General features: G+C 35.6%; 1 protein-coding gene across 11 annotated transcripts in view; it reads right to left on the minus strand.

The window, feature by feature from the left end:
• Positions 1-5,734: 5,734 nt before the first annotated feature.
• The window catches only part of LOC121427221 (serine/arginine repetitive matrix protein 1-like), an 86,667-nt gene continuing 73,276 nt past the window's right edge, over positions 5,735-19,125 (minus strand). For 8 of the 11 annotated variants that reach the window (XM_041623511.1, XM_041623510.1, XM_041623509.1 and 5 more), the window contains 2 exons: positions 13,445-14,654; positions 5,735-10,525 (listed from right to left, as the gene is read on the minus strand). In XM_041623511.1, coding sequence (XP_041479445.1) covers positions 9,939-10,525; positions 13,445-14,654 — 1,797 coding nt within the window. In that variant the 3' untranslated portion in view covers positions 5,735-9,938. Of the gene's footprint in view, positions 10,526-13,444; positions 15,786-19,125 lie in introns of those variants that run through there. The other 3 variants (XM_041623508.1, XM_041623518.1, XM_041623517.1) reach the window with 3 other exon arrangements.

A 19,125-nucleotide genomic window follows, 5' to 3' on the forward strand; every position in this document is an offset into this window, starting at 1 on the left:
CCTTGCAAACAGTTCCCAACCATGCCATTTTCAGCCTTTTTTCATTGACCCAACCCCTTCCACCATGTTCCTAACCCCCTCATTTCAGGCGTCAGTTCTCGGAGACCCCCATTTTCATGATAAATTCCAGTGCCAAAAGACCCGTTTTGCAGAGGGTCATCTAGTTTTTAAGCCCCTCATTTTCATAGCAACTTCGGTTCTTATGGCTATGGTTCCAGATTGTGGGGCCGCACGCGCACATCCCTACCTAGTCCATATCCGAGTGCCCCCTACTCCATACAAGGTGCATTCAAGATGACAAAAGAACAGACACTGCATGTACACACTTAAAATGTTGGGCAACATACTGTCCACTATGTTGGGTAATGTTTGATGGTAAAAATATATAGATATACACTGCAAAAACTGTTGATTTAACACCAGCGTGGAATCTATATCTGTCCACACCAGAGAAGTATTGAAATAACACCAGTTTGGAATCAAACCGATGCTGTTTTATTACTAATTGGTGTTGTATAATGGTGTTAGACCAAAACCAAACTGGTGTTGTTTAACAATTCTCTGGTGTGGACAGATAGAGAGTTGGTGTTAAATCAACATCGGAGTTTATGCAGTGTATATTCTGGACAATTATGATCCAGTTGAGCAATTGCTTACCCAACTATTAGTTTTTATTACCCATTGGTCGGATTTTAACCAATAGTTGTGTGGACAGTGTGTTGTCCATTGATGATTAGAAATTGGGCCTTCTTTGCCCCACCCTTTTACATGTAAGTGTGTATACTACATAAACCGAAAACACATTACAATACTGTATTACCCACGTGATGTTGTTAAGATAGCATAATCTCGTGAATCGCTCGTTGAAAAGGTTTTTGTTTGTTCTCGGGAAAAAATATGGAAAAATATGTTTATTTGGCGTTATAAATCATCACAACGAGCAAGATAGGACACCTTCTAAGAATAAGATATTGCATCTTTGACCCCTTTAGAATCAACTGTCCTTCATGTGAGATTATGTTTATTCAAAAAAAAAACGGGAGGGCTCATTTAAACCAAATTAATGGAATGTCTTTATATTTCCTCGCATTTTCCATGTTACTTAAGTAACGGAAACTGTGACAAAGGGTTGCCGGTAGAGGAATTATTGTTCATGGAAAGAGCAGAAAGCGATAAAGACCAATGATAGTTTTTAGTACATTTTTGGGTTTCATCAGAGTTTTCCTCTTCAAATTTTAGTGAAATGCAATCCCTTCTGCTAATATTTTTGTGAGTGAATGTTTCTTGTGCCTGGCTGCAATTTTGGTTGAGTACATCCTTAGTGACTTGTAGGCAAATGTTTGGCATGAGATATAGATCTTTGTCACAATCCCGCAATGGTTGCAAGAGCAATGCAAGAAATGCAGTATCCACAGTGGAGATACTGAGAAAACACTGAAGATGTTAGTGCAAAAGGTAGGGATGACTGATGCATTCAACGAAAATATGATCTCGGCAGTTGATATGTAAATGCTAGTCACTCACAAAAAAGTTAACTAAAGGGATAGAATTTCACTGTAATTTGAAGGGAAGAACTGATGAAACCAAAATCTTGGAAAAAGTAGGTTCTTCGCCTTCGAAGGGCCGTAACTCTGTGACCCGTAATTATTTTAACGCAAGCAATGGGCACATTAAAAGTTGATGAGATACTCAGTTATGGAGAATAGAAATAACAAGAATAAATCATAGCTGACCTCTGAACTTCGTTTTTTTACACTGTAGATATCCCCTTTTCTATTGACCTGGTTGGATGGCAATAAAAAAAGGGTATAGAGGTAGATACATGGGCGGAAATACCAGGGGACAGGGGGACGTGTTCCCCCTACTCAATTTTCTTTTGCTTGTCAAATTTTCCAGCCCCTTGTCCCCGTACCTTTTGGGAGAGATTTCCACCCCTGGGTAGATAGTACAGCGATGCAACGATCAAACTTGTACTCTGATTGAAGACATGAGGGTCAATAAGTAGGTTATTAAGTCAACATTACCTTTGGATAGATATAGGCAAAATATTGATAGTGATAATTTTATAACTGATATGTTTCGTTTTTATGAGTACTGGTAAACAAATAAAATGAGCACTTAAAGATAAATATTAACTTTTGCAAAGAATGACCATACTCTGATAATGTTTTATAACCCCCATTCCAATGTTTACCTGACATAGATAATATTTGATTGTGCCAAATATTTTCTTTGAAAATCATAAGAGATATACGTAATATACAGTTGTCCTCAAAATTATTCATACTTCTTGTGGAAAAACATTCTTTAGTAGATTCTTTACTTGTAAAAGCTTTTATGATGTAACTATCTTTGTATCTTTTGTCTGCTTGTTGCTATGCATCATTTGACATATGAGCTGGCTCGTCTTCATTTGCATAATAATAGATAGGGTCGAAATTTACTTTTTGCACTTGTTCAGAATTATTCATACCCTTGCCAATACCTCAACAAAAATGTCCTTTTATGACAATGTGCATTATTTTTACTGTCTGGGAATGTGCTATTCTTTGTTCTATAGTTATTTCAAGATGTTCCAATGAATTAAATACCTTCTTTGTTAAACAAATCATTAAACAATGATAGAAAATAGCATCTTCTGTAAGTGTATGAATAGAGGAAAGCATTCTGGTCATTCTCAGTCTCTGATAATCATGGTCAAGAAGAAGGAGCTCAGTTAGGACATCTACGACAACTTCTTGTGCATGCCCACAGTGAGGAAAAGGGTTATAAAGGCCATTTCAAAGCAGTATGACGTCCCTGTAGTGACAGTCCAGAGCATAATCAAGAAGCACAAGAGGTATAACACTGTGAAGAACCTTAGTGGGCGTGGCAGGAAGTGCAAGGTGTCCCCCTAAAATCGCCAGGAAAATCTGCTAAGAGGTCACTTATAACCCCCAGACCACAATCAAGGCCCTACTTGAAACGCTTGACCGGTCAGGGATGAAGGTGTCACGGTCCACCATCGAGCGAGTCTTGCACAAAGGAGGTCTCCATGTACGAAAGGCCTCGGAAGACACCGCTGCTCAGGGAGAAACATCTGAAGGCTCGACTGGCCTTTGCAAGAGGGCATCTGAAGCAAAATCCAAGCTTTTGGTCAACCATCCTATGGTCTGATGAGACGAAGTTGGAGTTATTTGGCCATATGGATGTTGTATACGTCTGGAGGAAGAAAGGGGAAGCATACAATCCAAAGAGCACTGTGCCAACCGTCAAGCATGGTGGTGGGCACATAATGCTATGGGGATGTTTCTCTTCCAGTGGCACAGGGAACCTCGTTAGAATCCAAGGAATCATGAAAAAGAAGGATTACATCCATATCCTTGATGAGAACTTGAAGGAATCTGCTGAGAAACTCCTGGTTGGCCCCAACTGGAAGTACCAACAAGACAATGACCCAAAGCATATCGCCAAGCTGGTGAAGAAATGGTGCAAGGACAATGATATCAACGTCCTAGAATGGCCAAGTCAGAGTCCTGACCTGAATCCGATCGAGAACTTGTGGCGAGACTTGAAGGTCAGAGTGATGGCTAGGAACCCAACCAACCTGACCCAGCTTGAGGCCTACACCATGGAAGAATGGGCCAACATCCCACAGGATACATGCAGGAAGCTTGTGGACATGTACAGGAATCATCTAGAAGCAGTCGTAAAGAACAAAGGCTATGCTATTAACTATTAATGAAAGACATTGGACTCAGAAAACCTAGGGTATGAATAATTTTGAACATGACATTTTTTGAATATCTATGAATAAATTACCCCTGAAAAGAGAAATTTCTTAAATTGTGCATTGTTGTTATTCTTTCACTAGTAGGTCACATACAAATCATAGAGAAACTTGACAAAATGCATTCATTTTATCACAAACATGAAAAAACACAAATATCAACAAGGGTATGAATAATTTTGAGGACGACTGTATTTGGGAAAATAATTTTGTGAAGTTTCATTCTGCTTCTGTATTGAAATGTGTGCAAGCCTGATATAATTCCCATCAATATCACTCATACGTTCCTAATATTGATATGAATTTTTTTCATCAACTTTATCTCTATAACTAACATTATTGCCAAGAATATCATTTCAATTTCATGATGATTATGGATATCAAATATTCAGTTTCCTTTCATAGTACAGGCCTATGGCTGTTATTGCTATTATTATCATCATTAATTCGTATCACTTTTCATTTAATGCTCAACATGGATACTAAATAATCATTTTCATTTCGTAGTATAAGCCTATAGCTGTTATTGCTATTATCATCATTAATTCATATCACATTTCATTTAATGCTCAACATGATACTTAATGTTACTATTAATATATATCTTTCGTTTATTCAGTTTGTATTCCATTGTTTTGTTCTGTTTGTGGTGTTTGTGAGGAGAGGGAGGTGGGGTGGTTTTCACCAACGAGTCTATATAGAATTCATAGAAAAGCGCACAAGATATAGTCCGTTGGTTTGAGGCAGGCAGGTCACGGGGATAATCGAGTAGTAATTTCTTTTTAAAACAGGAAGTGAATCTCTATTTAATATTTAATTAATTCATATATGATTCATTCATTCATTTCTACAGGGTGACCACATCTCCAAACTGGTCTTCCTTGAGGACTTGTTTGATACCCCTCCCTCCAAACATGGTCCCTGCTCCAAACAAACAGATACATGTTCTAACAAACAATATATTGCAGATACACAAGCATGTATAATGAACTTGATTAGTTTCCTCATGAATTATTAAGTATAAGAAAAATATTCCTGACCTTTTAAAGCAAAGTTTGAATTTAATTTTGAATTCTAGAAAGTATATCAAAATAACATATGATAATGAAGTTGAAAGATTTGTAAAACTTGAAGAAAAAATATTTTAAACAGATACCGTTCTCGTTAAACCCAGCAATTGATAGCGACTATTTTAAAATTGTAAGATGTGATTTATTAAGGTGATTCGTGTATCAACTAAAACTCACAAGTCCCGTTAACTGATATGTATATACAGAACAATCTTCTTTACACATGCGATATTAAAGTGCAGACTGCACACAACTAATTTTCAGAACTGGTGGGTGTTTCACAAAGCTGTTCGTAAGTTTGGCTTTAAGAACGACTGGTGATCCTTTCTTATGGCACATGGTATATTCTTTATCATCTTCATCATCACCACCACCACCATTATCTTCATCATCATCACCACCATCACCACCACCACCATCATCATCACCATCCCCATCTCCACCACCACAATCATCACCATCACCACCACCATCATCATCATCACCATTACCATCACCACCATTACCATTACCATCACCACCACCATCATCATCACCACTAATTCACCACCACCATCATCATCATCATCACCACCATTAACATCGCCACCATCACCATACTCCTCATTATAAATACCATCATGATTATCATCACCATCAACACCATCTCAAATCACTACCACAACCATCATCATCTTTAGTATCATCATCATCATTACCATCACCATCATCATCACCCCAACCACTACCATGACAACCAACATCATCATCATCTTCACAATCATCTCACTAACCCAATGGTCATAAATAAGTTCGTGATGCTGATCAACACCATTATTACTATCATCATTACCACAACTATGATCCTCAAATCTAGAGAATCTAGAGAAGACAATTTTGAAACATCAATTGTCAATTTTTTCTATAAATCTGTGTCATGACTTTATTTCCGAGTCACTCTCACAATCCATACCTTTGTTCACTTTTGCAACATGCATTTCATCACGATGGTCACAAAAGAACAATCTGAATTATGAACCATTCACATTAATAATACATTCTCAAAGAACAAAGAAATAATAATTATCATGGCATGATAAAGGGAGTATATAGCAGTAGTTTTGTTTGCATAATAATTGGTCATCAAATAATAGTTGAATACAGAATTAGAAGTAAAATATACAATTACAAGTCACAATAAGAACCACCCTTGTAGATTTGTACAAAGCAATATTACTATAAATACAAAGTATGAGCACATCTTTTTAAACAAGGCATAACAAGTGGAAAAAGGAATATTAATATTAGGGGGAACATGAGTTTTATGCAAACATGCAACTTTTAAAATGCCTAATATCTGTTCATGTCAATTTACAATGAACGCTACTTGGTTTTATCAAATATATAAAATTATGTACATTTCTGTTTATATTTGTAGATATTTACAAATATAATACATAATAATTAATACAAATAATTCAAAGTAGCTGTCAAGAAGCAGATACGACTTAGTTTCTCAAAGGTACAAGATGCTGCTGATTTTTTTTTTAATTATGGAAGAAAATAGCAAGTTCCAAAAGATGGCAGCACATAAATTACATGTCGCACTGGAAAAGACATAAAATGCAAACAAAACAAATATGAAAAAAATGCAAACAGCAATACTGTTTGAGAATATGTAAAGAAATACATTTAGAACCATAAGGTTTTTGGATGACACAAAAAAAAACATTTTGGTTGCAAATATTCTTTCAATCATATTCATTTGGTTAAGTTATCAAGTATTTTTACTGTCTCCTGTCAAACTTGAAGATTGATATCATTGACTGATTCTCTCATACAGCGTCAAATGAAGTTAGCCATTTTTAAAATCAATTTATGAAGAAAAATAAAGGACAGAGAGGGTCTACAGTAAGAGTGATGTAAAATATGTAGTTTAGTTTACTTTGTAAGAGCGGGCTGACAAAGGGCCCTTTCACATGTGAATCTTGAATCATCATTGTAATGATGATTGCAAATCGTCTTTAGAATCATCAGACCTTTCACACTCACAGGAAAACTGTGATTTGAATGGAATGGAACTGGAATTCACCTCTGGAGTAGATTTGAATTTGCGACTGTGATTATAATCGTGTTTAGGTTTGGTTTCACATGTGCTAAAATTTGTCATTAGCATTATTTTTTTACTGGAATCATTCAAATTACAAATTTTTACAGTGTGAAAGGACGGTATGGGAAACCCTGGAGATCTTTAGAATATAAATGCAAAATATTTTGAATACTTCTTTAAAAAGGAATTTGTTCAACTTGTTCAGCACAGCCAGAACTATCCATACAAATATGTTTTTAATATGCAGAACAGCATTCAAGAAAAGATTTTTCCAACAACGGAGGAATTTGAGCAGCCATTTTTTTTTCATTTTAGAATCAACATTTAGAGGGTTTAATTAATGACTCAGAAATGCTGGAAAAGGAAAGTTTGATCGAATTATTCTGATTCTACTGAACCGTGGTCACCACAAATTGCTCAAAATGAAATACATTACTACATTAAAACATTTAACAGTCTTTTCCCTCGTCATAGCAACAATGCAGCAAATCTAAAATATAAACCCTCATTTTGTGATTTCATATATTGAATAATTATTACATAAAATTTAATTACCAAGGTTAAGATTACCATCTTTAGAATAAACTTTGATTTATGGCAGGCTCTCTCAGAATCAAATATGCATGGCTAGTAAGCAGTGAAATTTCTTTCTCCTATTTCAAAGTTTCTTTGAGGTATGACAATAGAAAACAAAAACTGCTTTACATCTTAACTTGGTTCCAAAAGAAACTTATCAAACTTTAAAAGTGCAAGACACAAAGTCCACCCAATCAAAATGAACAAAATTTTGACACAGGCTAGCTTCAATAATCTTTACGAAGCACATGTCAATAATTAAGAGATTGGTTTGATCACTAAGAAGCTGTAGCCACTCATATCAATTGGTTCCGGAATCCAAAGTCACGAAATGGAAAAAGAATGGCCAATGAAAATAAGATGGAATGAAACAATAATAATACGCATTTATATAGTGCCATCTATCTAGAAATATTCTATTCCGAGGCGCACAAGAAAAGAAAAAATGAGAAAGTTTGGCTGAGTGTCAAAGTGCCAATAACTAATACTATTAGAAAAGATAAGATTTCAGTTTAGATTTGAAGGTCTCCAGTGATTGTATAATTCTTAAATTTAATGGCAAATTATTCCAGAGAGAAGGTGCCGAGGCACAGAAAGCTTGTTCACCATATGCTACACGTGTCTTGGGAGTCTTAAGAAGTTGCTGGTGTGATGATCTCAGGCTTCAAGTGGGATCGAATGAAACAAAGTTACCAGTTTATGAAAATTCACAGTATACTTATTGTCATGTTTAATCGAATGCCTCAATTACTAAAAAGTTACAGGAAGTTGAAATTAAAATTTTAAATGTTAATTAGACTCAATAGAAGCCAAGCAAAGAATTACCATTTGGTTTGATTCCATCTCATTTTCAATGGTTTTTCTTTTGCCATTTTGTGAGTTTGGATTCCAGAACGAATTGATTTGAGTGGCTACAGCTTCTTAAACCAATCTCTTAATTATTGACATGTGCTTAGTGAAGATTAGTGAAGGTAGCCTGTGTCAAAATTTTGTTCATTTGGACTTAAGTGGAAATTGTGTAGTGCGCTTGTGAAGTTTGATAAGTTTCTTTTGGAACCCAGTTTGTATGCAATAATAATGGTCTGAATAGTGGTGCAAAACACATTGTTGTCGGGCTGTATGAACCGTGAATCTCAAATCTTAAAAATGCTGCAGACAGCTAGACAATGTTTATTTTATTGTCAAGGCTGAGTGGTAACATTCTTTTGCTAAGAAAGAGCTCTCAATCTCTAGAGGAACTAGGCGATTGTTTTCAGACAACGTGAAGTTGCCGTCATTGCCATAATTCTTCAATACAGTCAACTTCTATGGTCCCGTGTAATTCGACTTAGGCAAAGTAAGTTGTACAACTTTGGCTCTGCTGCTCTGCGCTTTCTTGAATTTTGTTTTCTAACCTTTATGATAAGCCTAAAAGGTTCTACCAGCCCATTGATGTTTAGTATTGTATAAAACTTGTTGTCTCACTTGAAAAACCTGTACTAATATTAGTACCTATACACATTGTTCCAATAATTTAGTTGCAAAAACCTCCTCGACTGAACAGTGAACAACTTCTCACTTCCTTTTTTTTTTATTTGAGCAGAAGTAACCCTCAGAAGAATAATCTCAGTGTAAAAAGCAATGTCACGACAAGAAACAAAATAGGGCTCTAGAAAGAGGAAATACATGATAGAGGGGGAAAAACTGAGCCATATCGTGCTCCAATTCCACACTGATTTCGTTACTACTTTTTATCAATATAAAAATGAGACTCAAATTCACATTCAGTGAAACTATGGAGTTGTTCAATCTACTCTGGAAACATTGAGAAATATACCAAAGGAATGTTTCTTCACTTCTTTAATATTTGCTTGACTTTTCTTTCTTGTCCTTTCAGCATCTTGAAATCAGTCACCAGTCCATTCATTGTCTATACTGTCATCGCTGGTGATATCTTTCCATTCCCCCTGACTTTGTACACAGCGAGCGTGCACACGCCGACAAACATAAGAGAGGTGCAAATAATGTGGGGTTATTAAAAATATAATTCTAAGAACATTTGCTAGCAATTAAAAAAAGAAAGAAATATCTTAGAATAATATTTAGGGCTCAAATGAAACTGCAAGGGAAGGGGTCATGGGCAATAGGCCAGTCTTGAGGCCAAATTACGAGCGAAAGTTTAGCAGCGGCTTTGGGGCTCAGAACTCTCAGCCTCAACTACATACCAGGAAATGGGGTATTGAAAATACAAAACATTAAGACACCAGTAGGTATTATCTTTGACCCAAATATGCATCTAAATAAATAAATTCGTATATCAGAAGAACAGAAGAAACACAAACCCCCATTATTCAAGTAATAAGGATAAATAATTGTCCAATATGAATTTTAGCTCCCAATTTGCCAACATTTTGAATGATTATGCAGATGTTCGTTTAAAAATATCGTCCCTGTATTATAGATCTACCTCATCATCGTTTGGATCATAAAAGACATATCTGGACATTATCTGTGGTACGGCCTGGTTGGATGGAGCTGCTTTGATCTGGTTTAAGCTGGATGCTGGTGGATGAGAAAACTGGTCCCCACTGGATGAAACTGCTTTGGACTGGTTTGCACTTGATGCTGGTGGATGCGATAACCGGTTCACACTGGCTGGAACTGCTTTGGTCTGGTTAGAGCTGGATGCTGGAGGATGAGAAAACCGGTTCCCACTGGATGAGACTGACTTTGCGGTATCTTTTGTTGATGGGGACGAGGAAGGGGATGACCATTCGGAGCTACCTTGAACTGGATCAATCCGGTTCAAACAACTTTTCTCCTGTTCCTTTTTCTTTTTCCTCTCTAGTGAGTTCTGTGACATGTCGAGATACGCGGCCTCGCCATGGTAACCAGATGAGGGCGGAGTCTGATGGCTGGAGTGAGTTGATGGGGGAGGGGTACTGGGGGTAACTTGGGGTGCATCTGATGATGGAAGTTTGCGCCTGGCGGCTGGAGGTACGAGATATCCACTCCTTGGGTCTTCCGTAGAGCAATGGTCTTCTGTAGAACGAAAAATAATAATCTAGATTAATCTCCATTCACTCCCAAAATTGGCATCACATATCCTTCTTTTTTTTTTTTTTGGGGGGGGGGCTGGCTTCTACTACAAAAAAGGGATACACATTGTAGATATAACTTGAGTTGAATAAAATGATAGATTAAAAATGTATCCCAAACTACCAATTCAGACCATGAACAGGCTTTTAAACACATTTCATGACAGCAGAAGATGTTGTACTAGAAATTGCATTATACATTTGATATACACATACATTTTCTCTTTCCAGTCAGGAAAATGATAATCCCCCTATTGTGTTGGCTGTAATACTAGATCTGCATCAAATTGTAAAGTTGTTTCTTCATATCCTAGCTCGCATCTCCCCATCCCACCCTACCCAAGGATACTACACACACAAAACTATTGGTAAAATTGAAAGCAGCACAAATTTTGAACCTGCTTTTTTTTAAAGGGGGAGTGAAGTTTGTGTGGTCTCTCATTGACTGTGTGTTATAAATACAGTCTTATAATTTACGTTTTCCGATATAATACTACAGATAATAAATTGACCTCTAAATGTATTTGTTTAGAGAAACAAATATTTTTGAGAGGAAAAGAAATTGTTTTGCTACTTAGTTACATAATTATTGTGGTATAAATGTATTGAGTAGTTAATTAGCATGTTATCATTCAAGTGGGTGTATATTATTTAACTAGAATAGCATTATTATGGTTCAGGAAACTGGCCAGGTGTGAGTAGTTGAGGACTTGAGATGAATCAATTGGTTTGTATCTGCTTTAAGGCCATATTATGATTTTCATAGTTCATTTTCAAATTAGAATTACTCAATACTAGTACTTGTTATACTGACACTGAACCCTAACTTTTTTTCACAAAAAGAAGAGTATTTGGCCATCGATCCCTTTGAAATTCAGCTGTTTCAAATGTGGTGTGGTTTCTAGTCAAACTGATAAAAATCACAATTTCTGACACATCGTGCCCAAATCCCTTGGTGAACTATCCACAAACGGAACGACGTTGGTCATAAAAGGAGAAGGAATCTTGCAAGAATAAGAATGTTGTATCCTAGTAACAAAGTCACATGCTTGGGAAGAGCAGGGGAGCTTTCCATGAAAAGTTTTGTCAATGAATTTCACTGACTAATTTCCTCTCAGCCAATCAGATGCAAAGATCTTCAGTAGCTTATAACAAACATTCACAGAACATCATTGATTATATGTTTCATGAAATGCTCACTGGTTACGGCAGTTGTGCCAATGGTGCCTCAAACTCTTTCCAAAATCCCCCTCTCTGTCGACAGAGGATATACGCTCTGCTGACATGCCTGATCACCCATAATCCCAAGCATACTGGGGACTGTTTCACGAAGCATGTTGTCAGTGAATTTCACTGACAAATTTGCTCTGACCCAATCAGATACAAAGATTTTAGTAGCTTATAACAATGGTGAAAATCACAGTTTTTTCATGAAATGCGATCAAGATCTCATTCTATGTCAGTATTAAAGGTATGGATAAATTCTGGTCATGAGGGTCGGATGTGGAGGATTAGTTTGCGCTGTAAGATTTTAGAATCATAATAAACACCAGATATTGGTTGTATTTTTAAATGCGACTTAATTGATCAGCCTCCCCCCCAAAAAAAAAAAATTGACCATTCATTTTTTTGTTCTATTCCATCTATCTATCAATTCATCTCTCTATCTATTCATTTTATAAATCTATCCATACACTGATCTACTTTATTCATAGTCTCTTATCATTTTTTCATTCATGCAATTAACATAAAATTATCCGATATTAAGCTGAATTTTCTTGACGAATAAAAAAAAAATACTGGATTCAATTGTAAAGAGGATCAATTTGAGATGAGAATTTTGGGGCCCATGGATGAGAATTTGCAGTTAAACACAACCCCAAAATTCAAATGCAATTTAATCACCCACACAGAAGTGCACATTTTGTGTTTGTTTCAGTTGTGTACCGGTACTAACCCTGATCTCGTGACATTACATCACTTCCATATCAATGGGAGAGGTTAAAGTAGCAGTAAAAAATATGGATCAAATTAATTTTCCCCTAAATTCTGTGCATATTTGTTGCATTCTTTTAGCCCCGATGCTACTAACACATCCTACCATAGACAACTGGCAAACAACTTCTGTAAAGTTTCGAATACATGGTAAGCGCCCAGGGCCCTGTAAAAAAACAAGTGGAATGCCTCTGGCGGTCTCACCTGCATCACGTGATTCAATATAGTAGCAGTGCTGACTTTAAAAACTACTATAAAATGATTATTCATAAAGAACCCCATTCATATGATACAATACTATGTTCATTGACATTCAACCTTGATCTGCTATGCAGATGAGACAAAAATTATTGCCAGTCATGAAAATTTTGTAAGGAGTCCATCATTCAATGAATGACTTCTGACATAAAAAAGAGAGAAGTCAGAATAACTGATCCCTGTTTCTCCTTTACTCATTCAGAACAGAGAACAGAAAGGAGTGGAAGTTTGAGATAATAGGTTTAGACCATCTTGAAAAATGACCACAGTACACCTTACGGTGTGAATTTTGAAAACATAAAACATCCTTTGTCCAAAAGTTTTGAACCATCTTATGAATACTCTATGAATATCCTTGTGGCATCCTAACAATTGTTCTATTGGCTACAATATGAAGCCATTTTACCTAGATACTTCAAACCATATCCTTATATAACCCAAATTTGTATTCTTATAAAGCAAGATCTACTTGTTTCTGATTACATTAAATATGCAAAATGTCATTTGTGAAGAGACTGGCTTGGGTATCGTTCATGAAATCTGTCAGCACTGACAATTTGTCATTACTTGATAATTGCCATAGATTACCAACTAAAGATTTTATACTCACTTGGTGAGATGTAAGCCCTGGCTAGAAGGTCTTGAAGACTTTCTGCTTCTTGAGGCATTGTCCAGTCACCGTCCTTTAGGATATCATCAGAGCTCCTAGAACGCCTCATCCGATGGCCATCTCCAGCTGACCGGTCACTCCTGGGCAGACTGGACGATCCATCCTCATCCATTCGTCTGGTCGAAGCAGAGACTGTGCCGCGTCGCTGCTCTGGAGTCCTTGGAGCTCTCAGGAATGCAGGCCTCCTAACCAGATGGGCACTCTTTGTCCTGGTGAACTTTTGGCTAGAACTGTTGTTTTTGCTTTGTTTGGATGAACGTGAAGGATGCATTAACAAATAAAAAGCTTTGTCCTTGTCTGAAAGCTTATGGGTCTTGGGAGAATTGTTTTGAATGGGACTGGCACTATTGCTCTGGCTAGTATAATTGTGACTTATCGGAACAGCATAGTCACTTCTAGGGTTCGCTGACGAAAGCTGTGTGTACTCACGTTTCACATCCTGATCCGATTGTGGTTTCATCATGACATACTCAGGTTCACGTATTGAATATCTCTGCACTTGTGATACACTAGTGTCCAACTTTCCTGAGAGTTGCACTAAAGAGTGTTCATCATTTGTGCTATCAAGGAATGATTTACGGGAAGTGGGGACAGGAGGGGGCGACGTTTCCGGCATATCTTCCAAGTTATCAGCATCACTGACAACCTCATCATGATTATTATTCGCATTTTCATTATTAGATACATTATTCTGTCTCAGCAATTGTCTAATGGTGGCCGCTGAGCCATACATATAGTCATCACCAATATCCGCTCCATCCACAGAAAAGCTCTTGTTTTGATTCCAAACGGGTCTCCGTACGGGCAACACATCATAGTCCGACTGACTGGCTCGCTTCTGGCAGTCAAGTTCATGCTCGCCCATATCGACCGTCCTGCTCCGCGGCAGCCGGTCGTAGATGTCGTACCGTAGCGGGCGAGGCGGGGGGACAGCACTGTGGGGGATATCGCCATTGTGCCCCGCGGCTTCAGGTGGGCGTGTCCAATGGGCATCGCTGCCTCCAGATGGGGGTCTATCGGGGGCCTTACGGTGGGTGGAGGTGGTGGAGTCTGCTGCGACTCGAGGGGGCAAAGGGGGAGGTCTATGATCCATGCTGTGAAGGTCTTCTGAAGATGGTGGTTGGGCTGGTCGGCTACTGGTGCTGTTAGTCTATATTAGATTTATGTATTCATGAACGATGAATGGAAGGGAGTGGGAGGGTTCACAGGGACAGAACAGATTCAAAGGAGATACAGACCACATACCACCGAGAAATTGATAAAATAAACAGAAAGAAGGTTAGGAATAGGTATGGTTTTTGAGTGAATCGGAATGGAGAAAGAAAAAAACACAAATACGGAAGGGGTAATTAAAACTCCATACACATGCTGGGAATCCATGCCTAATCTTTTTCTTTTCAATTACAACAAAAAAAATTGTTTCTTCAATGCCAAGTGGTTAGAGGGGTTCACTTAGCTATAGGCCTACTTAGCTACTTAAACATACTTGTGATTGGTTCACTGGTAGATGATCAAATTAAAAAATCAAAAGACATTGCTCATTTTAAACTTTGTCATTCACATTATACAATATTAATTTTACTTTGATTTGGATAAAATATCTTTGGAGTTATAATTCACTTATTCTCCAAATATCTCTTTTGGAATATATATATGTCATTTGAACATACTTTACTGGATAGCAAACAAAAAACAAACCATCAAAGTTCAGCAAATTTGCACACGAAAAACAAACAATATAAGACAAACTCAAGGAAATCAAAGAATAATGCATAATAATAATACTTAATCAATTCTTCTACATCTTAATGGTTTCGACAATTTCACTCTATTAATAGAAATAACTATTTGCTCACAAATGCTACTAATCATAGAGCTAATTGATGAGCTAAAAATTTAGTGGTGTCTTCTTTTCTTGAAAATGCAACCAATTTGACTGATTTTACAGAATATTCAATATGGAAAGTGGGGAAATATGGAAGATGAACTGAATTTGCTTGAAAATGTTATAATGATCTCATATTCATGGAGAGCAGTGCGCATAGGACGTCCTTGTTAATGGTAACACATTTGAATGGGAAGCATACAGGAATTAATAATTATTTACACCACTGAAAGAATGAAAATATATCTATCCCTTGAGTAGTATACAGGTTTAACTACAAAATGAATGGTTATCAAGACATATTAACATGAAAACTGATCAATATAAAATGTAATAATTACAATCAATTAATTGTGGAAAGGCTATAAATATTCTTTAAAGCAAAATAATTTCAGACTGCAAAACAAAATACAAGCATCCGTAAAAGAACAGAAATCATATTAGGGAGATTTAGTTGGTAACAAAAGTCATTAGAAACCATTGCCCAAAATAAAATCAGTGATTGCATATATCGGGTATATATAAAACAAAACAAAACAAAAATATAATCAAAATATGATGCATCCATGGATTATAATGAGTGAAATTTACAAATGGGAGGTGCAAAATGAAAACAAAATATTTTTTTAATTTACAAAAACAATATGTACAAGAATGCAAATAAGACCATGAATGCAAAACAGAAAAAAAGTACAAGAGCAAAAGAAAGTGTGAGGGTAGAGAGAGAGAAAGGAAGAAAATACAATATGTGATGGATAATTAATGGATAATGGGATGATAGAATATGTTGGGGGAGAGAGAGAAACAGAGAGACAAAAATACATTAACATTCATTAGATATCTAATCACACATTGATATAAATATACAACTATATGTTCTCATATGATTCAAATAATGATCCGGGTGGGTGATTTCATAAAGCTGTTCGTAAAGTTACGAACGACTTTACGCATGACTGGAACATGTTCCTAGGTCATAATTCAATTACAGAGGGATATCACATAGCACAAGAAAGGATCACCAGTCGTGCGTAAAGTCATTCGTATCTTACGAACAGCTTTATGAAACACCCACCCGGTTTATGATTTCAAAAAAGGGCATGGTACTAATTAATATGGGCATTCCTCATTCACAAATGATCCTGATATTTACTATAATTGCATTCCTTTGTACATATTTAATTTTCAATTCAAATTGGATGTAACTTGAGTAAGAGCCAACCTTTGAATTCCATTCATCTCATGCAATATTAATAAAACATACTCATTTACAATAATATTTCTGCATCCATATCAAGATCATGCACAGGCATTATATTTCAATGAAACTGAAGGAAGAATGTATAACAAACCAGGTAAGTATTTAATTAGTAAGGTAACTTTAATCTCTTATTTTAAGAATCTAAAGAAAATTCAAACTTTGCAAACTCTGTATAGATCATTCTGCAATATCTACCAACTTTAATAAAAAGAAATGAAGGCTATGAAAGGTGATAAATACTGAAAAGAATATAAAAATAAGACCACTTTCTGTTATTCTTCAACTTTAAATATTGCCGTTTAAATTCCTATTAATAATTCAAAACCTTGCTTACTTTGATAATCTTCTCTATTTAGTTTTCCTCCCCCAAATTACTCATTCATTAAGTAATGTTACTACTTTATGATACAAAGTTTTACCATTTTATAACCTCATTTCAAATACCACAGTAATCTAAAGAATCATAGCATTTTCCAATCAAAGGTGGCAATTCAAATTGGTCCCAAAGCATTTAAAACTTGTTTAAAAATTTATTATTTCTAAGACCCCATTCCCCTTTCAATACTATAGATTTATTTTATCTTATTTTTTTTCTTGTGTTTGAACCTTGAATTCATAATTTATCTGGAAAATGGCACTTTAAAAAATGATTTACAAACTCAGAGGAATGTGCATGAAAGACATTTTGGTAACAAAAATGATTTCTGTGAAATGAAGTAATGAACTATCGAAGCATAGTAATCTATAATTTGATATGAACTATTAGTTCACCTATAACATGGAAACAAGGGTTGGTGCAAACATTTTTAGTTTTAGCCACTAAAATTCATGGACTGTGAATGAAACAAAAACAATGTCAACTAATGTGTGATCTGTACACATGGGAAAAATAATGTTATGATGATCCTCGAGAAATTCCTTGACAAGGGCTGATTCACATAATACAAAAATAAACCAAAATAATTTGGAAATCGAGGATAGTGAATTTATTCTATTCAGGATACAAAAAAAAACCCTTCATAGAATACCCATTGTGGTGACCACCGAATGAGATCATTTTACAAATTATGCGTTTCTTTGTGATGACAAGCAGTAGTTGATCAACATCTTAAATAAATTGGGTAAACAAAACAAATCCCTGGAAAATTTCTTTGAAAAACAAAACATTTTTATTATTTGAGGACACCGTCTGTACGTAACATGGGTGTGGTTCAAACTCCAAGTCAAAAAAATCTTTTTATCTTAACAAGAAAAGTTCAAAAGTTATCACAATCATTGAGAAAAGAAATCAGAATTAAAAGATAATATTTTTCAAATGGTTAGTGCTCCACGATGCCAGCAAATACAGCATAGTAATCTTCAGCTAACCTCTTTAATTTAACAGATTTCAGAAGACTTTACTTGAATACGCAGAGTATGCATTGAGTCTACCAAAGCAAGTGTGATTTGCATAGAAGCACTGTAAATATATACTGTCGTGAAATTCTCAAAACAAATGAACATTTATTTACTTTTGATCATTACAAAAAAGAAAGGATGTCCATGTTGTTTAATGAGCTCTCTATAAAGGCTGTGTATAAAATCTCCACTTTTCTTTTTATTTTTATTCCAGATTAAATATTTAAAGACCATTGTCACTTTCCATCAATAAAATAATTCAAACCAAATAAAAATGATTTATATACATAATAATACTTTTTTAAAAGATAATACAATGTACCCAAATTAAATGATTTGCAGAATTTGAATAACTTTGTATGCGTTCAGTTTGTACTCCCGAGGAAATATTTGTTACTTTGAACTTCCTTGTGCAATCTTTTTTCTTCTTCTTTCTCTCTCACATTTTGCTCATATATGAAGCATTTTTAAAGTAGAGATGATGAAATGCTGTGATCTATGATTGTTTTAATAGTGCTATGTTTTTTTTTTCTGAAAACTCAACAATGAGCATGGGTGCATATTATCATATAGGTGGATTCATGTATATTTATATGTGATGTCTAAATTACAATATACACATTTTCACACAAAAATTCAAAGAACTATAACTTTTCATAGGAAAAAATTGATCTGAATATCTGCAAGGTGTATTAAAGATTCTATGAAACCTTTATGGATTATCAGAAAACACCACTTTTTTCAATTCAAAGATCCTCAAAATCATCTAATAGGGTATTTATAATGAAGGCTTTGATATAAGGACCCCTCATGCTTAGGGCAAGATGCATTCTGCAAACAACTATTACTATAAATCTTTCAAAACTTTGACAGATATAAATTTCTTTCAGTGTATATACTGAGAAACTCATGCATGAAACAGCAAATCATGCTAACCATTCAGGTCTCAGGACAAGCCCTTTAATTTTTTTCTTAGGATTAAGATATCTATAAACTTGAACCTCCGAAGTACATGGAAATATCCCCCATTTTTTTATAATATCAGTGACAATTAAGTGGTGTAGTCATTATTAGCAC

This window comes from Lytechinus variegatus, chromosome 14, assembly GCF_018143015.1.
Source record: "Lytechinus variegatus isolate NC3 chromosome 14, Lvar_3.0, whole genome shotgun sequence".
Lineage (NCBI taxonomy): Eukaryota > Metazoa > Echinodermata > Echinoidea > Temnopleuroida > Toxopneustidae > Lytechinus > Lytechinus variegatus.